The 23,308-nt window shown below is 33.2% G+C and overlaps 1 protein-coding gene across 1 annotated transcript in view; it reads left to right on the top strand.

Annotated features, from left to right (window-relative positions):
• The window catches only part of LOC143252216 (ubiquitin carboxyl-terminal hydrolase 20-like), a 55,932-nt gene continuing 32,624 nt past the window's right edge, over positions 1-23,308 (top strand). The window contains 4 exon segments of the mRNA XM_076504012.1: positions 1-309; positions 4,356-4,484; positions 12,348-12,467; positions 14,217-14,430. Of these exon segments, the coding sequence (XP_076360127.1) occupies positions 4,401-4,484; positions 12,348-12,467; positions 14,217-14,430 (418 nt within the window). The 5' untranslated portion in view covers positions 1-309; positions 4,356-4,400.

Here is a 23,308-nt window from a genome sequence, read left to right as displayed (position 1 = left end):
CATCGCAAGAACATGAAAAGTTGATCGTCTAAGTGAAAGTGTGATAACAGTAGTTAAGTATAACTTCATGAGTAGGTACTATAGAATTTCAAAATATTAACTATTACTACTAATTGCTTACATCATGAGATTTGTAAAGTACATTAGTATTAGTCGTTAGCAAACTTAAAAGTTTAATTATGCACGCCTATGAAACTTTCTACAGTGTTACGAGGTTAAAGTGTCAGTGTGTTATTTAACCTAAGGCCAAGTTTCGAAATTCCGCAGTGTTACTCATCTTCCCGTTTTCTATAATACACAACGAATACTGTGAGTGTAATTGTTCAGTTTTTTTTTTTTTGTTTTTTTATGTTAAGTGTTAGTGTTTATTGCAGACTGTGTAGTGTTATTAACAGTAAAGCGTTGGTGCTAACGTTAATGCTAATATGAATAGTGTTATTGTTATAACTACGTGTAAATATAAAGGTAGGGATAGTACTACTAGTTTTAGGTACTTCTTAGTTTACTGGAGGACTGTCTAATCACCCTAAGTCCACATTTAATTGATTTCAAAGGAATTCGCGCAAAATCAACAAGCGTGATAAAAGAACAAAAAATAATGAAGTCTTGAAGGACGTATTGGAAATATTAGTCATGAAAAACCTTGAATTTGAAGATCTACGTTTTAATTTTATATATGTATAAGGCTGTATAACACATGTGTATTTGATACTTATAAAATAGGTATTCAGTATTTTGCTACATATATATGTAGATCCGTAACAAATATACATTTGCTTCAGCTTTGTGATTAGACAAACCATGTTACTGCTAGAACTTAATTAAGAACATTGCTTGGTTAATCCAGTACTACTTATACTACAGTCATTAGTTGTAGCAACTGTTCAATTAAACCTACAACTAGTACAGTCAGAGACAGTCTCTACAGTGTATGTAGAGTTAACTAGTAGGAAGTTGTTTGAGAAAGTTTAATTTTACATTATGGGTAAAATAACATTTGTTTTACATTCAGAATACATCTCTCTATACTGGCAGGAAATAGCAGTGTTGCTTTATTTAAGATGAGCAATTTCAGTATTATTTATTGTGCCAGTAAAATTTGTTCATTTTAACATTGTATATGCTGAACATGAATTTTAGTGACATTTGATTCATTAGTTTTACACCTTGAATTTAAGGGGAATGTTAAGGTACCTGTTTTAAGACTTTAGTTTGCATTACTTATATCACTTTACACTCAATTACTTATCTTAATTCATCAAGTCACAACTTTGTCAATTTTAAATATTGAGATCTAGCATCAGTAGCAGACTTGAGAAGTGTCATGTGAAGCATAACCTTTGATTGACCACTTGTGGTGAATATAGTTAATGTGTTTTCATGTTTATAACTTAGCTAAAAACAAATTTAAGTTATATGTATCTCGGGACAGCTGGTATAGGTATTAACACTTTTACTAGTAAAGCAGAAAGCAATGTTTCGACCTTCTTAGGTCACCTTCAGGTTAACAGAGAGAGAGTTTGCAACTGATCATTGCAGCCATCCTGAGATACGTTTTTACTTTAAGTGGGTTTCTCGTCATCACAAAATTTAAGTTATATTAACAGTAGTACTTCCCTTTATCTATTAAGTAAGGCAGTGAGATTTAGTGTTCCAAGAGAAACCTGATTCACAAAATTCTCAATTATGAAAAGGAAAACTTTATTAATTAATTAATTTCAAGGATTGTATTTTGTGTAAGTCATAATAAGTTAAAGTACCAAATATTGGAAGAATAAGGGAGGGGCTGTAGAAAATATTCAGATGTAATCTCCATAATTTGGTGGCATTGTGTGCGTGCATGTTATATGGAAAATACTGAAAATTATTGAGGTAATGCTAAGCACACGTATCTGTGTGTGTGTGTGTGTGTGTGTATGTATAATATTTAAAGATATATCACACTCAATTATATTAATACATACTGTTAATCTTTGGTGTGTATGTGTTTGTGTCATAAATAGATACCTTTTTATAAACACATAAGTAGCAAAACTTCAAAGTCAATTAGGTTTAGGAAGTCTTTTTATTTACTGTTTCATCAGCTTTCATAAATGGTGATAACCAATTCATTGTCAAATCATGTTTTAACACCAAAAAGCTAAAATTCTGTGTTGATTATACATTGAACTAGTTGTGTTGTACAAAGAGCAACAAAAATAATATTTGTCCTGAAATATTTGAGCTTAAATGTTTACACTCTTTTTGAAATGCTTCCTATTAATTCATTTCTATCTACAATAACTAGTTGAGTAATTGGGACTTATCTATTTGATATCAAGTATAAGGTGTGAACTTTTGAACCCCATTTATGTTTAATTTTCAAACTTTTTGAACAGTTTTGTATCATCATGTGTGATAATTTTGAAGGTTCTGTAAATTACTAGGTTGATGTGTCTATGGAAGACGTAAATTAGTCTGATTTGTTAATGTGAAGTGTAGCTTCATTTATTTAACATTATGTAACACATAGATGATGTTTTGTTCTTAGGTATATGCAGAAATACTTGGTTTATCTAATGTAGTGAGTTGCTGAAGATTAGTTTGCAGGTTTGTCAGTAATAATGTACATTTTGTAATACTTCAGATATGCCACAATAATGTACTTTGTTATCTGGTGGTATAATTTCATATCATCTTTGAGTTTCATTTTGCAACTAAATTTTCTAAGATTATACTCTTATGAATTATGGGGACTTCCATACAAATGAAGGTAAACAAAAAGATTCCCTATGATCATGTGATTTCTGTCAGAGGCTTTGATAAAGACATAAAGAAGACTTAAGTTGGAATTTATAAGACAGACTGTAATTATTAAGACTGGGAAGCACAGGATAGCAACTTAGTAGAGAAAGTATACATGGAAAGTTAACTCAAAATACTACAAAACACTTCTTTGAGTACTTGTGTTCATATAGCTTGCGAGGTCTTAGGCAGTCTCCAGTCACTGACGTTTTAGTTTCGAGCAGCCAGAGGAAATGTTTATACAGTTTCAGTGTTTGAATTAATTTTATTTCTGATAGTAATAAAAAAAAAAAAAAAGCAAAATACTCAGGTTACCAATATACAGAATGCATTTAATAGTGTATTTAAAAAATCTTGGAGATCTAAAAGATGTAAAGCTTTTCATAACCTATTTTTATAATTCTTTTTCAGGACATATGCAGGTAATTCCATATATTAACTGTTTACTTTAAATCCTGTTTATATCTTCGAGCTCCCATAAAACTTCTGAACTATTGTCCTTATATTTTTTTACAATACTTTTGTGTCTAAAATACAAGCACTAACCAAAACATCAAAGTATTGAGTGTGAGCTTTCATGTTTGTGTGCTCCAAAAAAACAGTCTAAGTGCACATATTTCATTAATTAAACCATACCATAAGTTTGTAGCTAATTGGAAAAGTTTTTATTGAACAATAAATCTACCACTATGGGATATCAGTGTTTCAGTTCTAATACTGAAGTACATATTTCCAGTTTTTTCATTTAATCACTGAAATCATTCATAGCAAGGCTTTCTTTATTTATTTATTGTAGATTATTAAAAACGGAGAGATTTTATAAACAAATTTCAAGACACCTCATACCTTCATAAGAGAAGCAATGGAACTTTCTTGTAATCTTCTAGTTATCCTTCTTTTAGTGAAGAGATCAAAATGAAATGCAGTTAGATTGTTATATTAATAGCTCTCTACATACCCGATGTTCTCACCTAAGGTTTCTGTTGTTATTTCATGCAGTTAACAATATTTTTCTCACAAAACAAGTGTTCTGTGTATGCGAGAGTGATGTTTTCATTTTGTGTCAAGCAAGTGCTGAGTTGCTCTAGTTATGCTGTCTTTCCTTATCATTTGTTGTTGAGGAAATACAGTTATTAGTATTTATATATGACACTTTATATTAACTGTAATGACAGTTGCAGTAGGATGGTTTATATGTTGTTTAATGAAGTCTTCTGAAGTCATGATTACTGTTTAGCATATTTATTTTGAATCTGTATCATCTGTAGTATTATCATATTTTTTATTTTTAGATTAGGACATCAAATGTCTTTCTAGTTGTGGACATTATATTTTGTTGTTTTGATGAATTTTCTCTTTTTAGCTTCTGACATCTATTTTCATGTATTATTTTATCTTTGTTTATAACTAAGAATTTATATTGTTTTATGTGTCACTACTTACATTTATTTTTAAAGAAAGAATAATCCTTCAGTACAATGTGATGTTAAAATTGTATATTTTCAAGGCATTTGTATGCAGTTGTAAATAATATTCCTTGTTTGTTTTACACCTCATTACTATTCCTTTAGGAGTGAAAATACACTAAATGTAACCAGGTTCTGTGTGTTTTAAATATGGCTATCAGCCAGTTTAGCACCTGTCCCCACATCATTATTGTAGGAGATTATACTAAAGAAGACATCATCAAAAAACAAGAGGTAATGAACAATTATATTATGTAATAGACTGAGATACTGTTACTTGTATTTTCTTAGTGAAATAGTATTGTTTACATTTTTAACTTGGGAGTTATTGTAAAATGCAGTGTAATAGTGTTTGTTTGTTTGTTTTTGTTGAAAAAGAAATGTTTATATGAAAAAATTACTGAGTTCTGCTTACAATATAAATTATTTATTAATCATTGCTAACCTTTGTTAATGCTAAGTAATAGAAACACCAAATGTTAACACATGTAGAGAGCCTAATGGCTAATGTGCAGATCTGAGTAATCATGTGACATACCTCATTACTACATAATTACCCTCAGCACTCACTTGGAGCCATGTGTGCATCATAAATGATACTGAAATCATAGCATGGCTCTAAAAATCCACTAGCCTTGTGCCTGAAACTCTTTGTTTTGAGCTTGACAACTGTGAATTCCATATTTACTAGCCCAGGGCTAGTATGGCTCTGCTTACATAGAATATGTGCGTGTGTGTAAAATCCAAACTACATTTAGTTAACTCAAATGCATCTTATTATTTTTCTTTTCAAATTGTTCATTATCCACTGTCACTGAAAGCATAAGAATAGTAAATAGAATACCTATTTATTGGTATGTCCAATTACAAGAGTTGGTAGTCAGTGGAACTTGTTAATTGGTCAAGCATCACACTTGTTAACTGATTACATTCAAATGTTGTATTAATCTCACATGAGTAGAATGATCACACAGTTTTGTTTGTAGTAATTTGTTCCAGTATTTCAAGAACAAAGTTTGCATCTCAGGATGTACAAAATGTTCTGATTTTATGATGAAAACATCAAACTGCCAATCACATCAAATCATAAATATAATAAACTTATTTTACTTGCTCATATCTGTACCGCATACTCTCCTAATGCGACACTGTCTTAAACATTCTATCTGTGTTTGGCGAAAAACTCAAATTTTGCATGAGGAGAAAGTTAAGGCAATGTGTATCATCAAAACACATTTTAGACAGTTATGACTGAATTTTATTATTGTTTAAAGAAGAAAAATTGTTACATTCATTTTTCACAAAAATTTCTCGATTGTTTCAAATTAATGCTAGACCTAAAAGTAGTGTATTTAAAAGTTTTGTGGATTCTTAAATAAATCCAGGTATGAAGTAGCTTGTTTTAAGAGGAAGTAGATAAAGTGGGTAACTTAAGATACATCCAAGGTATGGATGTATAATTAAAGATGTATCTTGGATGTATAATTTGATTATTTTTGCTCATTTCTTTTGTGTCTGTTGCTAAAACAATATTTGGAAATTATTTCAAAACAATGCCAATGTTAACGTATTTGGAAATATTTGGGAGAATTTCAATGAATTTAAAGTAAGCTAAATTATTTCAAATTTGTAACAACCATTTTGAAGTTTGAGGCAAGAGCTAGGCTGTCCTGGTTTTTCAGTTTGGAAGTCTGGTCATCCTACACAGGAGTTGACAGAAAAAAAACAACTTTGTCTACAAATTGGGTTTTGATACCCTTTTTGGCAGAGCACAGGAAACTTTTGTGTTTTTTTTGTGCTTAGCAACAAACAAACATAATGACAGTATTTCAGTTACTTTGCTAGTTGGAATAATCAGAATTAGTTATAATCAGATCAGATGAAAATTTAGTAACTCTTGACACTAATTGAATAAGTTGAAAAAAACTTGAATTAACTGAAAAAATAATAATGCAAAATCATGATGGCAGTATTTCAATTACTGGATAGTTAGAATAGTTGAAAGCAATAATAATTGGAAACAGTAATCCAGATATGGTGCTCACTTTTAAGAGAAGTGATAACTATTACTTTGCACAATTGCAAAAAATGTTTTGCACATTTGCCAAGCCTTTGAACAAAATTCATACCCTTACACATAACACTGCCATTCTATGATATAATCAGCATTAGATTGTAGCCTTTGACATAGCAGAGTGACAATTCCCGCATATATAGTCATTTTTTCAAACACATTAAGTATAACAAAGACTCGTTCTTTTCCCAGAACGGCTAGTGATTTAATTTTTTTTCATTATGAATTGTGGCATATTTCAAACTTTTTATTAATATTCAAAGATATATCTTTCTTACATTTATTTTCTTCAGTTTAAGAGTGAAAAATAGAAATTGTTAATTTCTGTTTAGAGCTTTTAATAAAAAGAATTTTTTTTCTTTTTAATTTTTTTTTCTTTTAATAATATGATTTCTTTGAGAGGAAGGAATATTCCCTTTCATTATTAACTCATAATTTTGGTTCCAGTACTTATTCACAATTTTCATCAGTACAAAGTTATGAAGGCCTAAAAATCATGGGCTTAAATAGACTAACTTAAAATAAAAAAAATGTGTGGGAATTCACTTTTGCAAATCATCTTGCATATCTTTCACATATTCACATTTCTGAACTTCTCGTGGCTCAGACTTTCCTTCATAGGAGTTGTCTTATTTTATTACAGTGGTGACTGGAATCACTAAGAAGGTAAGCAGTGTTAACACCATTGTATGTAATGTGATTGGTTCATCTTGAACCAGGAATTGCAGTCTCCTGTTTTTGTACCTTCTAATGAGACTGTTTTGTCTTTGGATGTCCTTAACCAGCTCTTCCAACTTCCTGTTTTTGCTTTTGGTTCTTCTGTCTGTGACTAAAGTAAAGTAACACTTAACTTTGTTCCCCATTACAATGATAACTTGGGTATGTATCATTTGTTATTTTACTCCAGTTCTTTTATGATGGCTTTTGGGTAAGCTTCCTTCTTGTACCACAACTCATGATGTTTTTTTTCAATAAAGTACATTATTATGATCACATAAGTAACTATTCTTGTTCAGTGCTGTCCTCTATATACAAAACAAAATTTTGTACATGCCACAAGACTTGAAGCTCCCACATCTGAAAATGAGTGATTCTATTGCATTTTACATGCAAGTCATCTTGGCTACAATCCTCCACCAATAAGAATGAAACATGTACTCTTTATGCAAGTGACTCCATCTGTTCAGTTATACTGAACTATCACTTTGTGTGTAACAAAATTTATGTTCTGATGTTTAATTTGTGCTCTCTTCTAGTGTTCTATTTGAATTTTTTTATGTATTGTTTTTATTAATTTCTCTCAACAAGTTTACTCTGTATAATACAATAGTGATGTTTGTAACCTGAGTTATCCTGAAGTGGAATTATTTTATATTACAGAACTTATTACTTCCCTACCAACACAGTTTTGTTTGGTTGTTCATTTTGCATTATGATTTCTACATTACCACTTCACAGGTTATATGTTCTATTTGCACCCTCTGTGCTTTTCCTCCATACATGGCTTTTCTTTTGGGAACTTATTGGATGGACAGTGCTGTTTGTTTCCTGTCCACTGCTAATATGGACTTTCAATTTTTTTTCCATTGGTCCACTTTTTTGTGGCTCCTCCTGTACATTTAGCATCAGGTGAGGTATCTATATTCATTTTTCTTTTCTTTTGTTCTCGGATAGTTAACTTTATTCTTTTACATGTCCAGCAATTTTCTTTTTATCTGACCCACGTACAGGCTTTCTCCATTTACCTGGTATGCTTGATGCTGTTTAATTTTCTGAGTCAATCGGTGCCACATCAATCACTTTTTGGGTCTTCTCTATTTCCATATATCTTTTGATAACATATGGGTTTGCTATTTCTGTATGTTTGGGTATACCAAAATTTACACTTTTTTCCATTTTTCAAGGCACTGTTTCAGGTTATTTTACGACATGATTTGGTTCCAGTTTTGTGCCTTGCTTTTTGGACTTTTCTGGCACCATATGTTTTATAGGATTGTCTGCATTTTATCTGACTTCCACATGGGAGTGAGCCATCAAAATTGCAGTTCACCCCTTTGATTAGGATTCCTTATCCTACCCCCACATGAATGTTGGGTCCAAGTAACTGAATTTTGGATTTAAAATTAGACCAGTTAGCATGCATCCTCACCATGTATTACAGATGTCTCTATTTTGTCATTCATTTCTGCTCTTTTTATCTCCATTCACTTGGAATGGTTTCTGTCATTATACATTATGCAAACATCTTCTTGATGCCACATGTTGGGTTCCTCAATCATTTCACATATTGTTATAAAACAACAGCATGTGCCCATTCATATGTTGCAGGGTATGAGATTTCATTCAGTTTTGTGAACTTGAGTTGAAAAATGTATGATTCTCCTTCCTACCTCCATCAGATGGCTGGGTTTTGGATTGTTGTTGACTTGCCAGTGTTATGATCCTCTTTCTTGCCCCTACATGAATGTTGGTTTCCAGTGATCAGGGTTTGAATTATAGTTGACTTACTGACAGTATAATCCTACCCCCACATGGATATTAGATCCCGACAGCCTGGGTTTTGGATGTAGTTGACTTGCTATGTATGGTTCATCATTCTGTAGCTACTCTACACCTAGAGGAACATCCTTGAATCTTACCCACTTGACTTTCTCTACTTTAATGTATAATGTGTGGTTTGGATCACTATCCTGACATAATTCTCTTCCATTTGGATATGCTCTTCCAATCTTCTGCCTATATATGCAATATATTTCCACAACTGGCAACTAGTATACCTATTTCAAAAGTGATGCAGCCTCCCACACCAGATGCTCAACTTCAAAAATCTCTTCTAGGATAGTGTCCTTCAGGCACTTTCAAATGATACTTCTTTTCTTCCTTTGTACTGATGTGGAATTCCAGCTGTTCATGAAAAAGGGTAATGTACTGTAATAGAGGTTACAATTTTCGTATACTGAAAATGTATTTCCAATAGGCACTAACTTCCCTTCACACTTCTCACACTTCCTCCCTGGCTAAAAACTGGTGCTTCCATTTTCTGCCAAACATCAAAGTGATATTATAGAATAGAAGTCATATACAAGTAGAATGTTGTCCCACAATAATTTGCATGCAAGACTCATTGGAATCAGTCAATTCCAAATGTGGGAGCTTCAAAAGTTGTGGCATGTGAAATATATTATTTTGCATATAGAGGGCAGCGTTAAACCAGAATAGTTATTTATATAAAAATTATAACTTCCCCTTTTCCTCCATCTGTTTCAGTCTATGTTTGATATTGCCTCTCAGTTGTCACATCCCCCTGTGGCTATTAGTTGAACTTCTTCCTCCTTTGCTAGTGATCCTATGCTTTGAATCTCTCCTTGCAGCAAAAGATATTTTCTTGTATTACTTTCACTTTTGACCCTCAATCTAATTCTAAGATTTGCTTTATTAGGATACCATGTTTTCTGGAATTATGCTCCCTCTGTTTTATCACAGAGGAACTCCATTTGACACTCCTTTCCTTTATACAGTCTTTTTTGAGGAGTTCCTTGTCTTGTTTCTCCTTCCTGGTGCCACTCCTTTCTAATAGACCAGCTGTATGTGAGCTCTTTGATAGGTTATTTTTAAAATTATCTTTTAACTTTGATACTATGGCAGATTGGCTTTTACATATTGTTCACCTGTGAACTCACTTTGCAAAAGACCTTCAGGTTTCACAGGGTTTCTCTTTGAGGATGGTCTATTTGTTTCTTTGATTACTGGTTAGAGCATGGCTTTGTTGATTACCATCAATCCTTTTCTCTGACAATTTACTTTTGTCTTAAGTTCTTACAGACCTTTTCTGAGTCTTTCTCCTCTTCTGTACTGGAATCTGTATTTAGTTTACTTTTGAACATCTGGTTAGTTGTTTTCAGTGTCATTTTTCTCTTATGCAGAACAAAAATATTGAACATGTAGTGTGTGTTCCCTCCTATTAATGGATGGCTACACTCTAATGCTGATTTAATTATAGACTGGCACAGTACACATAACTAGATGTGTAGGAGTTGCATGTTAATTCAAAGGATTAATGCATGCTTGTAACTTTTTTGACAGTGGTACAAGGTAATAGCTACATGTTCAATGGAGAAGTGAATGTGTTAAATATGTTTTGAGCAACGAAAAATTTTAATTTTTGACTTGTTCGTTATTATTGTGATGTTAATTTATTATTTAATAGGTGAAGGAGTCAAGAACAGTAATAACCAAAATAGTGATTATTTTCATTCATAAATTATCAAGTTAATTGTAATTTCAAATTAATTTATTATTTTAAGTTACAGTGATAGATATAATTGATACCCCTATGTAATTGATTTAGTTGCTTAGTTCTGCTATCTACTTAGTTTTGTATTTATGATACTCTAATTGATGGAATTATTTTTTGTGTTGGAAATAGAAGAGCTATATTTTTAATGCAGTGTTTCATTGATATGTGTAATAATTTAGCCATTATAGTGAAAATAAATAGTTAGGTTGTTAGGTAGAATCAGTTTGAACAACTATGTTTCTCATGCCAACTTGTATGGACTAGTACATAAAAAAGTTACCTTCCTAATCACTATTGAATTAGAGTAGCTCAAGAGTTGGTCAGTTGGCAATATTGCCAAGATACACTCCTTTTAGTCTGTTAGCTAAAAGTAAGGGAATGACAAGCACAAGACAAGCTTTATACACTTTACACTAATTTCCAAAATAAACCAATAAAATACGTAGAAGAATGTTTCACGAAGAGCTTTAAAACCTCATAATTTAACAATATTTGATTTTTTTGTTTCTGTATATTTACAGTGCTAACACTTATAAATATCTTGTTATGCCTTTTTTATTTATTGACACAATAAAGTTAATCTAGTTGATTTGTTTTGTGTCTAAAAATTTATATATATATATATATATAAACTTCATGTTTGGGACGTATGTCTACTTTTTAATGTCATTTTGGTTTGTTATAACATGAAATGAAAACATTACAGTTAACAGCTTACCCTACGTTTCTGTACATACATTCATATAATTTTTAAGATGTATATCTTTTTATATCCTAGTATCAGGTTATGCATTAGATAAATCATTTTTTAAGGATTAAAGCTAATGCTAGATTAATGTGTAAGTAGGTCATTTTGCAAATCATTAGTTATCAGTATGTATATTAATAGTATGTAAATTATATTATGTGATTATATTAGAGTTGGAATTACCTGTTCTTCTACCACCATTTCTGTTAAAACATACAGTGTATTAATGTTGAAACTTTCTGGTATTATATTACTGCTTCTGTGTAAAAACTTAGTGTATGAAAGCTGGAAACTTTTAATATTTTCCTATTTGTTTTAACATCTATGATTGGCTTATAAGAACTAGAATTACCAGGTATGTTTTGCTTATTGTGTGTGTTTAAAATATAGTGTATGGAATCTGAAATCTTCTGGCACTTTTTTATCTGTTTTCATTTTAAAATGTCTTGGGTATTGTGTGTAATTATACAGTATCCATTTTATTGTTTTAAAAAAAGTGAATTATGTGTGAGAACAGAAAATGCATTATTTGTTTTAACTATTTCTGCATGAAAAAAAAATTGGACATTTGTTTGTTGTTGTTTTTTATGGTATATTTTTGGCTGTGTTAGACAGTTTGTTCTCTTTGTTTAAAGACCAGGCTATTGTAGAGTTTCACTGTGTATTCCAGTTTAACTAATTTGAGCTTTTATAGTACTTTCTAAAAGATTTGACTGGTGTGTATCTTGCACAGTATGTATACTTTGTAGCATTTACTTACTTTTGCTAAGAATATCTGATCTGTGATTTCTGGACTTTTATTCTGTATATGCTTAATGTTAATTTCATTTAAAATAACATTATTAATGTATAACATGAAGTTTTTCAATTTATTTTGATTGAAAACAGTGTCTTTTTTTAATTTCTTAGTCATTATTTTTGTGGATGCGTTTATAACATGTTCCACTGAATTTTATGAAATGTTCCTGTCTGTTTCAGCTAAACAAATGTGATTCATGTACAGCTCGTGGGCCATATCTGTGGGTTTGTTTGCATCGTGACTGTTTGTATGTTGGTTGTGGAGAGGCATCAGTAGACCACAGTAGCAAACACTTCAAGGTAAGTTAACTTTTAAATCTTATTTTCTAAAATCAGGTATTCATAAAACTATTTCATTTAGACTTTCCTGTTCATTTTCCTGTAGTTAATTTTACAGAGCATTTCCTTGTTGGCTCTTTGTCAAATTAGTAAATGAAAGAAAGATTGGTTTTGCATGTATTTTTTAGCAGAGTTTAAATTTTGTATATTGTAGCTTCATGTAAGTAGGAGTAACATTGCAATTTAATTAAAATTATTTATTAGTGATGTTTCAAGGTAGTAAGTAAGAATTATGCATTTGATTGGAAAATTTATGATGAAAGCTAACATTTTCCTTATTATATAATGAGAAAAATAAGGGATTACTAACACATTTTTATGGTGTCTTACACAACAGAAAAATCTACTGAATAAAACTAAAGAAATTGTTCTTGCTTCTCAATAGAAAATGTAAAAGTTTAAAACAAATTTATGCCATATTCATACAGACTAGTATGTGCACACGTGTGCCAAAATAGATGTTTCTAAATATTTTTTCTGAACACTTACATTATGTTTTTTTAACAATTGTAATGTAAATTGCAAAGACTAATCTTTAAAAAAAACATATTGTATATTCATGACAAAAGAAGAATTATATAACCAAGAATAGTTTGTTATATAACCGTAGTTTTGGGGCAAGTTAAATCAAGAATAGTTTGTCATATAACTGTATTTTTTGGGCAAGTTAAACCTTCATAAATATCTAAGTTTTCGTTGTTTAAAAAATGAAATTAAACATTTGCCATTTTAGCTATTTCTGTACTCCAGGAAAACTTGATCCCACAGTCTTTATGCCATACAGTCTTGTGTGCTGTATGTACATGTTAACATTTTCCTTAATTAAAAAATTTCTCATTTCATTAATGTAACTTATTGAAATAGCTTTTTTGTTATTTTTTGTAAGTTGTAAATTGTAAAGAGAAAATGCTTTCATTATTGTTGAAGAATTGATATAGCATGTTATTGAGTGTATCTTTCTTAATAATCATTTTATTTCATTTGTTAAACTGATTTCTCTGCACATACTTTTGTCAATACCAAGCTGAAGTGTTGAATAAAAAATAATTTAAGAATTGAGCTTTCCTTATTTATGCCAGAGAGAAGGGAGGGTTGGTTGAAAAAAAAAGTCTCTTACAATGTGATTATACTTGTCCAAATTTGGTATTATATCATCTGTCACTTGAAATCTGTGGTTTTAGTATTTACTTTTTCTGGCTTAAATAATAAAACAGATATTAAAAGATTTTTTTATTCTGACAGATGCATTAATTATAGGATATTATGTTTCTTAATCTATGTTTTCACACAACTGTTAAATGATTAAGTAACTTCTAGGTTTTTGAAACTGATTTAAATTTAAAAATCTTTCATTTCAAGAAAAAATTTTAAAACTACAGTTTCAAACTTCCACTGGTTAACTTTAAAATGTATTAAATATTGATTTTGTTTGTTAGGTTTTAGATATTCATCCAAACAACTCTGAAACACATTTAACTAACAAGTTAAAAATAAAATATTCCAATATAAATTTTGGGAAATGCTAGGCTTTTATCAAAAAGATTTTTGTCAATATGGAAAAAATTGTGCACTTCAGTTTTTTTGGTCTGCCAAAACATAACATAGACCTGGTTCTACAATTTTGATATATCTTCTACTCTCTGTGGTTTAAAAGGCATGTAACTTTGTAGCACTGTGGACTATTAAGTAAAATTAGCAGTATTGATCTAGGAAAAGCCTGATCATTCTTTGACACTAAACTTGACAACCCTACGTGTATGGTGTTACCTGTGTGAATGTGAAGTATTCCTTGAAAACAATGATCCACCATTACCAGGAATGATCACTGGACCAGTGAGACATATTTCTTCTAGTAAAGTATACATAGCTGATCCTGATTCAGAAGATAATGAAGAAGAAGATGGTCAGAATTTGAAACCACGAGGTGAGAAGCTAGTTTTTTTTTGTTTGCAACCCTAATTATTTGTGATATTTATTATAAATGTAAAGCATTCACAGAAGTTAATACTATACAAGTGGATATATGCTTGTTATTTAATCAAGTAAAGTAAATCAATACTACATTAGAATTATTTTTGTGGTATTGTTTAATGAAAGTTTACAATATAAATGCTGCAACTTGGAAAGCAGTCTGAGAAAAATCCTTTTTAATAAAGGTTTTTTTTGTATACATTGTTAATCATTGAACTTGTTAATCTTGTCTCACCAGCACTGTACCCGTTTTTTTTTTTGTCTTCTAAGTATTTTATATGTTAGAGTAATATGTACATGTGCCTCCATTAATAAAGCTTTTTCTACATACTGGAAAATGTGATTTTACACTCTCTACATTATGTAAGAGCATTCTTGTATTCAGAGATTATTATTTTGTTGATTTGCTTGTTTTGATTTATAGGATTAAAAAAGCCTTATGTGTATTTTCAATTTTAAAATAACAGTTGCCTTTACCAACTTTAAAGTACTATAAAAGCACAAGATAAAAACTTAAAATTGTATTTATATTCACAACACAATTACTTCAGAGTGTTAAACTCGTGTAGTTTATTATTTCAATAGATAACTTGAAAAAATGTGATTTGTTTATTAGTTCAGTAAAGTGACAAAATCCATTTATTCCAGAAACAATATAAATTTTGGCACTTTATATACTAATGTGTATGCAACGTAATTGTGTGTAGATATGCATGCATGCACATACACAGTTGTATATACATCCATTGTTTTTGATAATGTTAGTTATATATTATAAAAACATGTTTTTAATTATCCTTTTTGTTTGTGACTGTTTTATTTATTTTTTTTTACACTTGAAGAATATAAACTTGTTTATAATTATAATTTATTTTTTAATGTGAATGTAATGCTTTCTATTAGATTGATCTTAAGCTTTGTTATCATGTAGCCAAATATTATGCAACAAAAGTGTGTGTCCAGAATTCTAAAATATTTATATTAATACTTTACCAAGAGTAATTTAATATTTTTTTTTTATAAAAGAAGCATGTTTAACATACTGCTGGATGTGTAATATTCCATTATGCTGACTCTCATTTTTTGTCTAAATACATTTTATAAAAGCACAAGATAAAAACTTAACATTGTATTTATATTCACAACACAATTACTTCAGAGTGTTAAACTCATTTTTCCTCCATTGCAGGGTACATGTACTTCTGATATGATTCATCTCTGTACACAGATTTTCCTCTTAAAGTTGCACTCTTTAGCCTGAGAGGATTGCATGTCACTAGCCTTGTGGAACCTCCAGCTAGAAAACATATGAAACTGTGCTACTGCATAATGACATATCATGCAGCAGCACACCATCATGAGGAAATGCTCTCACTACATTCATTTGCAAAATCCTCATTCCTCTCCTCAGCACAGTTGTGGCAAGATGTACCTGTTTTTCCTGAGATGTGTTGAACTTAGTTACTTCCACAATTTTACTCTATTTTTAACCTTTCAAATAAGAACTTGCAAATTAACATGTTCTTTTTGCTGATGTGACTAGAAATATCACAATTACCAGCAGTTTAGGAAGTTCTTTGCCTGTTGAGATTATGGTGGCCATCTTCCAACTTGGGTTGAGTTCTATGTTACTGCCTGGTCCTTTTTCTTCCATCCCTGGCATACATTTCCCAACAGGGAATTTTGAACCTGACATTGAGGAGTACCAAATGAGGTGACTTTTTCCACCCATAACATCTCCACCTGTACTACCCCACTTTGCCACCCACCTTATCTATACTTCCTACCCATGGTTTCTTTTCTTCTCCCTGACCGGTAGGTGCTAAAACCTACATTTTCTTTGGATTTAGTCATAGTTCATTTCTCCTTTACATGTACACATAAAAGTTGATGATTGGTCATATTTACTTATTCCTTATCATGTAAACTTAGATGTTTATATTTAGTTAGAGTTAATTGCTCTTTAGCATGTAATGCATAGTTCTTGATAATTCCTGGTTTATTACTCCTTAATATGTCCATGTACAGAGTAATATTTACATGTACTTCATTACTTCTTCACATGTACTCATGGGGAAAAAATGCTTATTCTTAGTTGATCATACCTTGCTATGTATATATCCGGTTAATGTTTAGTTCTAGCTTTTACTTCTTAACATGAATTTCACCAGAGCTAATGCTTAGACATAATTATGCTCCTTACCATGCCCTGCTTAGAATAAAGTGTGTGGGCATAGTTCATTTCTCCTATCTGTGTACATAACAATATAGAAATAATTATTTATTTTTTAACATGTATACTTAGATATTCATATTTAGTTCTAATTCATTACTTATTAACATAAGGCACCCCTTGGTGTGTTCTTGTATGTGATGAAGGGACCTCACAGAAAAGTTTCTATTCTTTCGGTTTACCTCCTCTGGGATCTAAACATCCGCCCACATATTTGCCATTCATGGTGACTTGTGAAAGGGAGGAGAGAACCCTGGTGCTTGAGGAGTCCAACCTTAACACACCACTTTGGCCATGAACTCCTGTAGATGGGTGACCTGTGGATGCCCCCTTCAGTTTCAATTGACTGGTCTACTGGGCTAGGTTCAACAAAGTACCAGTGTTGTGGACATTCTCAATGGGTGCTATGGACATTGTGCCCAATGCTAATGTTTGGGTATAGTGCTCACAAAACCCTGGCTTTGCTGCAATGTTCTTGTTTGGCATTGTAGTGCATCCCCTCCTAGGGCTCCATGGTGAATGGGGTCAGTGGGCACCAGAATATTTTTTCATTATTATGGATCCACCAAATAAAATAGTGAAAAAACAGACCATAGGTAAACTACCACACCTTGAAGACTCTGAGCAGCAATCTTCAACCTCTTCAACACCTGTACTTCATTTTCTAATACTACATTCTCTTTCAGACAAATCTTAAGGGCAAATGTCTCCCTTTTTCAGTTAAAAGGGCTTGCTGGCTCTCCTAAGTCAGTCAGAAAGCTTCATTATGGTGATATATTAGTGGAAAAATCCACTTCTAAACACAGTGAATTTCTCTTGCATTCAAAGGTCATTGGGGATATATCCATTGAGGTTACTTCCCATGCTACTTTGAATTCATCACGAGGAGTTATTGTTGAGGGGGATTTGAAGAACATCCCCGAGTCAGAGATCCTCGCTGGTTTCTCCACCCAAGGAGTTTTTGCAGTGAGGTGTATTTCCACTCACAAAGATGGAATTATGATGCTGACCAGTGTCCTAATTTTAATGTTTACATCACCATGTCCACATGCTATCATCAAAGCAGATTATCTAAATTGAAAATATGGCCATATATTCCAAACCCTCCCAGATGTTTCCAATGTCACTGGTTCTATCACTCAAAGACATCACGTCATTGTTCTTTGAAATGTGCTTGTAGTGGTGGCAAGGACCACTGTGTCTGTGAGTGTGAAATAGCCCTCATTGTGTAATTGTAATGGCTCTCACCCACTTTACTTTTGTTCATGCTCTAGGTAGGTGGAAGAAGAAGAGGTACAGCATTTGAAAACAGTTCACAATGTTTCTTACCCCTAGACTCAAAAGTTACTGTCCACCACACCATCTTGAATGAATGCTACTGCACTTCGATCTACTGTTACAGTGCCTTGGGAAGAATCAGTCTCAAACCATGTGCCCTCCACCTATCTCTATCTCTACCATTCCTTCCAGCATATCATCAGATCCACTTCCTTTTGTTTTGGGTTCAAGCTTTTCTTCAGGTTTATCTTTTTCTCTGGTCCCAAGATGCAGAACAATCGTTCGTTCGTGTCCTCAGTTGCCGAAATATTTTTCCAATGACAAAGACCTGCCCAATTGACCCAGGACAGGATCCATGAAGGATAGACCTCCTTTGAATAAAGAAAAAAAGTGTGGTTGAAAAGAGAAGAGCTCTCCACCTTATTTGCCTCTACATTAGTAAAAATGGCCACTTTGATACAATGGAACTGTCAAAGTTTGTGTTTCAATCTGGATGGCATCAAAGCACTGATTCTTACCATCCTGTGTCTTTGCTTACAAGAAACATTTCTGAAACCTGCCAGTACAGTCTTCTTTGTACAGAAATGACAGGTTGTGTGATGGACAAATGCATAGAGAGGTGGCACTATTGGTTGATAAGCATGTTCCCACCCGGTCTTTGCAGCTCGACCCACCATTGGAGGTTGTAGCCATCTGTGTTTCCTTGAGTTGTGACATCACTGTTTATTCTATCTACTTGTTTCCTGGAGAGACCTATGATGCCTGCATGCCCCCTAGTGGAAGCTGGATCAAGCCAACTGGCCCTCTTTCACTTCCCTCACAGAACTCTTTCTGCCATTGTCTGTAAACCATCAGTAGATGGCTGAATAGCAGCAGTGATTGACTGTTTTATCCAGGCAGTTGCTCAATGTATTTCTAAAACTTTAGCAAATTTTTCACAGTATCCTCATTCATAGTGGAATCCTGCCTTCCACATGGCACAGAAGACTCAAAAAATGGCTTGGGATACTTTTCGTATGTATCCCACTCTTTCAAACCTCATCACCTTTCAGTGGGCCTGTGCATATGCCCTGTAGGTAAGACATCAAAGCCAGAAGGAATCTTGGATTAAGTTCAGAACCAGCATTTCTTTTACCACCATTTCCAAAGTCATATGGGACAAGATTCGATCTTAATCTCTGATGGCCAGGAAGTAGCTGATGTCAAGAGCATCACCGAAACTCTCATTGAAAGCTTTTGCTGGGTATCTAGCACCACTTTTGCTTTATCTTCCACCTTGTTAGCCATCAAGACTCGGGCAGAGCGATCACCTCTTTGGATTGATCGCCTCTATAACTGTAATTGGCCCTTTACACTGGTGGAACTCAAACTGATCCTTTATCAGTCTGGCAGTACCTCAGTTGGAACTGATGATATACACTACAGGATGCTGTGTCATTTCTCTCCTGCCTCTCTTGCTATTCTTCTGGTTATTTTTAACTGAATGTGGCAGGAGATGCTTTTCTTGATGTGTGGCACCAAGCTATTGTTCGCAAACATCTTGTGTCCGTATTCTTTGACTTTGAGAAGGCTTATGATACTACATGGAGGCATGGCATTTTGCAAGACCTCCACTTATATAGGTTCCATGGCCACTTGCCCATTTTTGTTTTAAAATTTGTAATGGGCAGGCAATTCCAAATTTGTGTGAGGGTTAACACTTTCCTGTCAGAACTGTGTCTTGAGTGTTGCACTTTTTAGTAAAAAGATTAATGCTATCATTGGACAACTCCTCTCACTGTTGCAAATGGACTTTATGTCAACAACTTCCACATCTTTGTCAGTCATTAAACATAAGGTTTATTGAGTGGCAGCTACAAATGCCCTCAATTATTTACTGACATGGACCACAGCAAATGGTCTTGACTTTTCTTTCTCTAAAACCATTTGCATGCACTTGTGCTGTCAACGTAGTGTTGGTGAAGTTGTGCTTTCTGTGGTCTCTGAGGCAATGTTCTTGGGGCTTGTGTTTGACTGTAAGCTGACCATTATACCACACATCAAAGAGCTTTGAATCAAGCATACAAGGGCACTGGACATCCTCCATGTCCTCTCTTCCACCACTTGGGGAGTAAATCAGTGTTCTGTGCTAAAGATATATCATGCTCTTTTTGATCAAAACTAGACTATGGTTTTCTGGTCTGTGGTTCTATCAGGACCTCAGTCTTGAAGATGCTGGACCCTATTCATCATCAGTGGCTTCAGCTCTGCACAGTGGCTTTTGCACTTCCCCAGTCCAAAGTTTGTACACAGTCTCATGAACCTCCTCAACACCTCTGCAATTTCTTGATGATGAGAAACACTTGAAATAAAAATGTATCTGAACTGAAGATGACCTAGGAAGGTCGAAACATTGTTCTATCCTTGTCAATAAAAGTGTTAATGCCTGTACTAGCCATTCTGAGATACATTTTTACCTTTGCCATTTGCAACTGTCTTTATTGTATGCTTTGAAACTTCAGTCTTTACCACAGCATCTTATCTGGGGTTATGTTTTCCTTTCTCAGTGGATCATGCTTTTTCAGAACAGACAATTTGTCATTGTTCCTTTTGGTCTTTGTATCCAGGCACATTTGAATGAATTTGGTCTGTCTTTGTATGACATTGCTGTATCTACTGGTCAGCCCATCCCACCATGGCTTATTAACATCCCCAAATGTGACTTTTCTTTGATTCATCTGAGAAAGGCAGATACTTCCAATTGAAAGTATCTTTTATTTGCTGAACATCTTTTGAACCATCCTTCCATTTCCATGTATATGTATACAGGTGACTCTGTGGGATTTGCCATGGTTTATTGTGGTTTGGTGGTTGTGCACAGAATCCCCTCTACAGTTTCTGTATTCACTGCTGTATACACCATTTCTTTTGCCTGGATCACATAGAAGCTAGGCAGTACTTGAATTATACTATTTATACTGGCTTGCTTAGTTCTCTACTGGCCCTGGAATCGCTTCACACTAGATCTCAACCTGTTCTCATCAATATTCAAAATTGACTGGCCCATTTTGCTTTAACATCTACTTCTATCCAGTTCTTCTGGGTACCAGACCATATTGGTATTTGCAGAAATGAGCTCACTGACACTCTGTCTGTCTGCTCTGAGGCTATCATTGCTGTGCCTGTTTCATACATGGACTATGGTCCTATATTCAAGGCTCGGCTTCATGCCAGTTGGCATTTGACTTGAAGTGAGTAACAAGAAAACAAGCTTTTCCAGATAAAACTCTCTGTTGGACTTTGGCCATCTTGTTTCCATAAAGATTGGAAAAAGTTTTCCTAACTTGACTACACGTTGGTCACAGTTTTTTGACTCATCATTTTCTTTTGTCTAGAACTAATGCACTAATGTGTGGCCTGTATGACACTCGGGTCATAATAGTCCATTTTACTGTCATGCCACTGTTACAACTCTGAATGACTGCACCATTTTAGACATGTTTTGTTCACGGGTTTATCCCTGAAGTTGGACAGTGTCATTGGCAATGGTGACACTGTACACCTGACAAATGTTTTTAGTTTTTTAAGGGCCATTGTCCTTTTTAATGCTATTTAAGTTCTTAATTCAAAAATTGGACTTTGTTTTGTTTTAACATGATTTCTTTTTACGAATTTTAATAATTCTACTTTATCTTTAATTTTTTTAGTGACTGTTTGGTTAGCATAGTCTAGTTGCTTTTGTGCCATAAAATGCCAACCAACGTATGGCATGGAATATGTTGTTTAACATCCTTAACATGTGCACAGGGAAGATTATGCTTCAGTTTAGTTCATCTTTAATACTCATTTTTAGACATTCATGTTTACTTCTATTTCATTATTACTTAATATCATTTATTCTTCCTTAACTTTCAAAACTTTGACAATGGTATATAGACTTGATTCATAACTTCCTGTTGTGTACCCATGGATGATAATGTTTAGTTCTTGTTTGCTACACCTGTTGTCACATGTAGATAATAATATTTTGTTATATGCATTATTACTTCTTAGCATATCTATGGAGTAGATGATAGCTCATCTTCATTCATTACTCCTTAACTTGTCCACTCAGTTTATGATGACTAGAACTGGTTATTTGCTTTATGTACAATTAGAAAATAGGTTTAAACATAATTGTTCACTCCACATCATGTTGACTATAGATAAATGATAGAATAGAATGAATAGGTACATATTAAGCAGTAATAAAATGGCATTTTTCTAACCTACTTCTATTGTAACATGGACTTGACTGCCTGATGAAGAGTTCCTGCTCAAAACATTGCACAAAATACAAACTAAGTAAATTTTTCATTTTAGATATGTCAATTTATTCTTTTTTTTTCATCGAGTTTTCTTTCTTGCAGAACAACACTTATTTAAGTCACACAGTCAGTTTTTAGATGTGGCTAAACATTGTAGTTGACTCTCTTCTTTACATTACCAGGTCTTAACCATTGTTTCATTCCTTAACCACTAGTCTTTATTGCTCTGATTTCCAATTGTTCCTTCTCCCTTTGTTGCTCTGCTGCCTCCCACCCCACCTCTTTTTGATAACTACTTCCTCTGTAATGCTTTGGTCACACTCTTCCTCCTTGTTTCTCTCACTGTCCTTTTGTACCTGGAACAACCCATCTTATACCTGAAGCTATTTTCCCTCTCCAATTACAGATTGAATCTGCCAGATCATTATATGTCTTGTATAAAAACCCTTCTGAAGGAGGATGCTTTCTTGTGTCTCCTCTCTTTGGTTTTCTTCTCTTTTCTCTGAGCTGGTATGTGGACTTCTCCACAATCATTTATCTCATATTAAACTACCTCCACCATCTGGGTGTTTCATCTTCAGTAGCATACATAATTCCACCACTAGTCATTCTTCAGTAACCCTGTACTTGTAATGAGAGTAAGTATTTATTTACTTACTCATTCCACTCTTTTCTTCTACATTTGGATCTAACTAGGTTGCCAGTGTTTCCTCATATACACTAACCCAAAATTACACACTGGCCCAAGAAAACGGAAGGGTGCTCAGATCATCTGTTTTGACTCAATTAGTGCCCACTGTGACATAGGATTTTCTGCAAGACCATTAGAGTGCAACTCATTGTATTCATATAACTTTTTCCAGTCTGATCTACACTGTAATCATTCCATTTACTGACATTAAAATAGCCATTACCAGAATATGCTTGCAAAGTAAATAATATTTCTTGATATCCATCTGTGATGTATCATTCATTAACTCTGCTCCCTCTGCTGGTGTTCAGCCTGTAGGTCTGACGTTTGAGTGGTGATCCCA

This window comes from Tachypleus tridentatus, chromosome 6 (assembly GCF_004210375.1).
Source record: "Tachypleus tridentatus isolate NWPU-2018 chromosome 6, ASM421037v1, whole genome shotgun sequence".
NCBI classification, from domain to species: Eukaryota; Metazoa; Arthropoda; class Merostomata; order Xiphosura; family Limulidae; genus Tachypleus; species Tachypleus tridentatus.
Note: the sequence above shows the minus strand (reverse complement) of the source record. Positions and strands in the feature narration are given on the sequence as shown.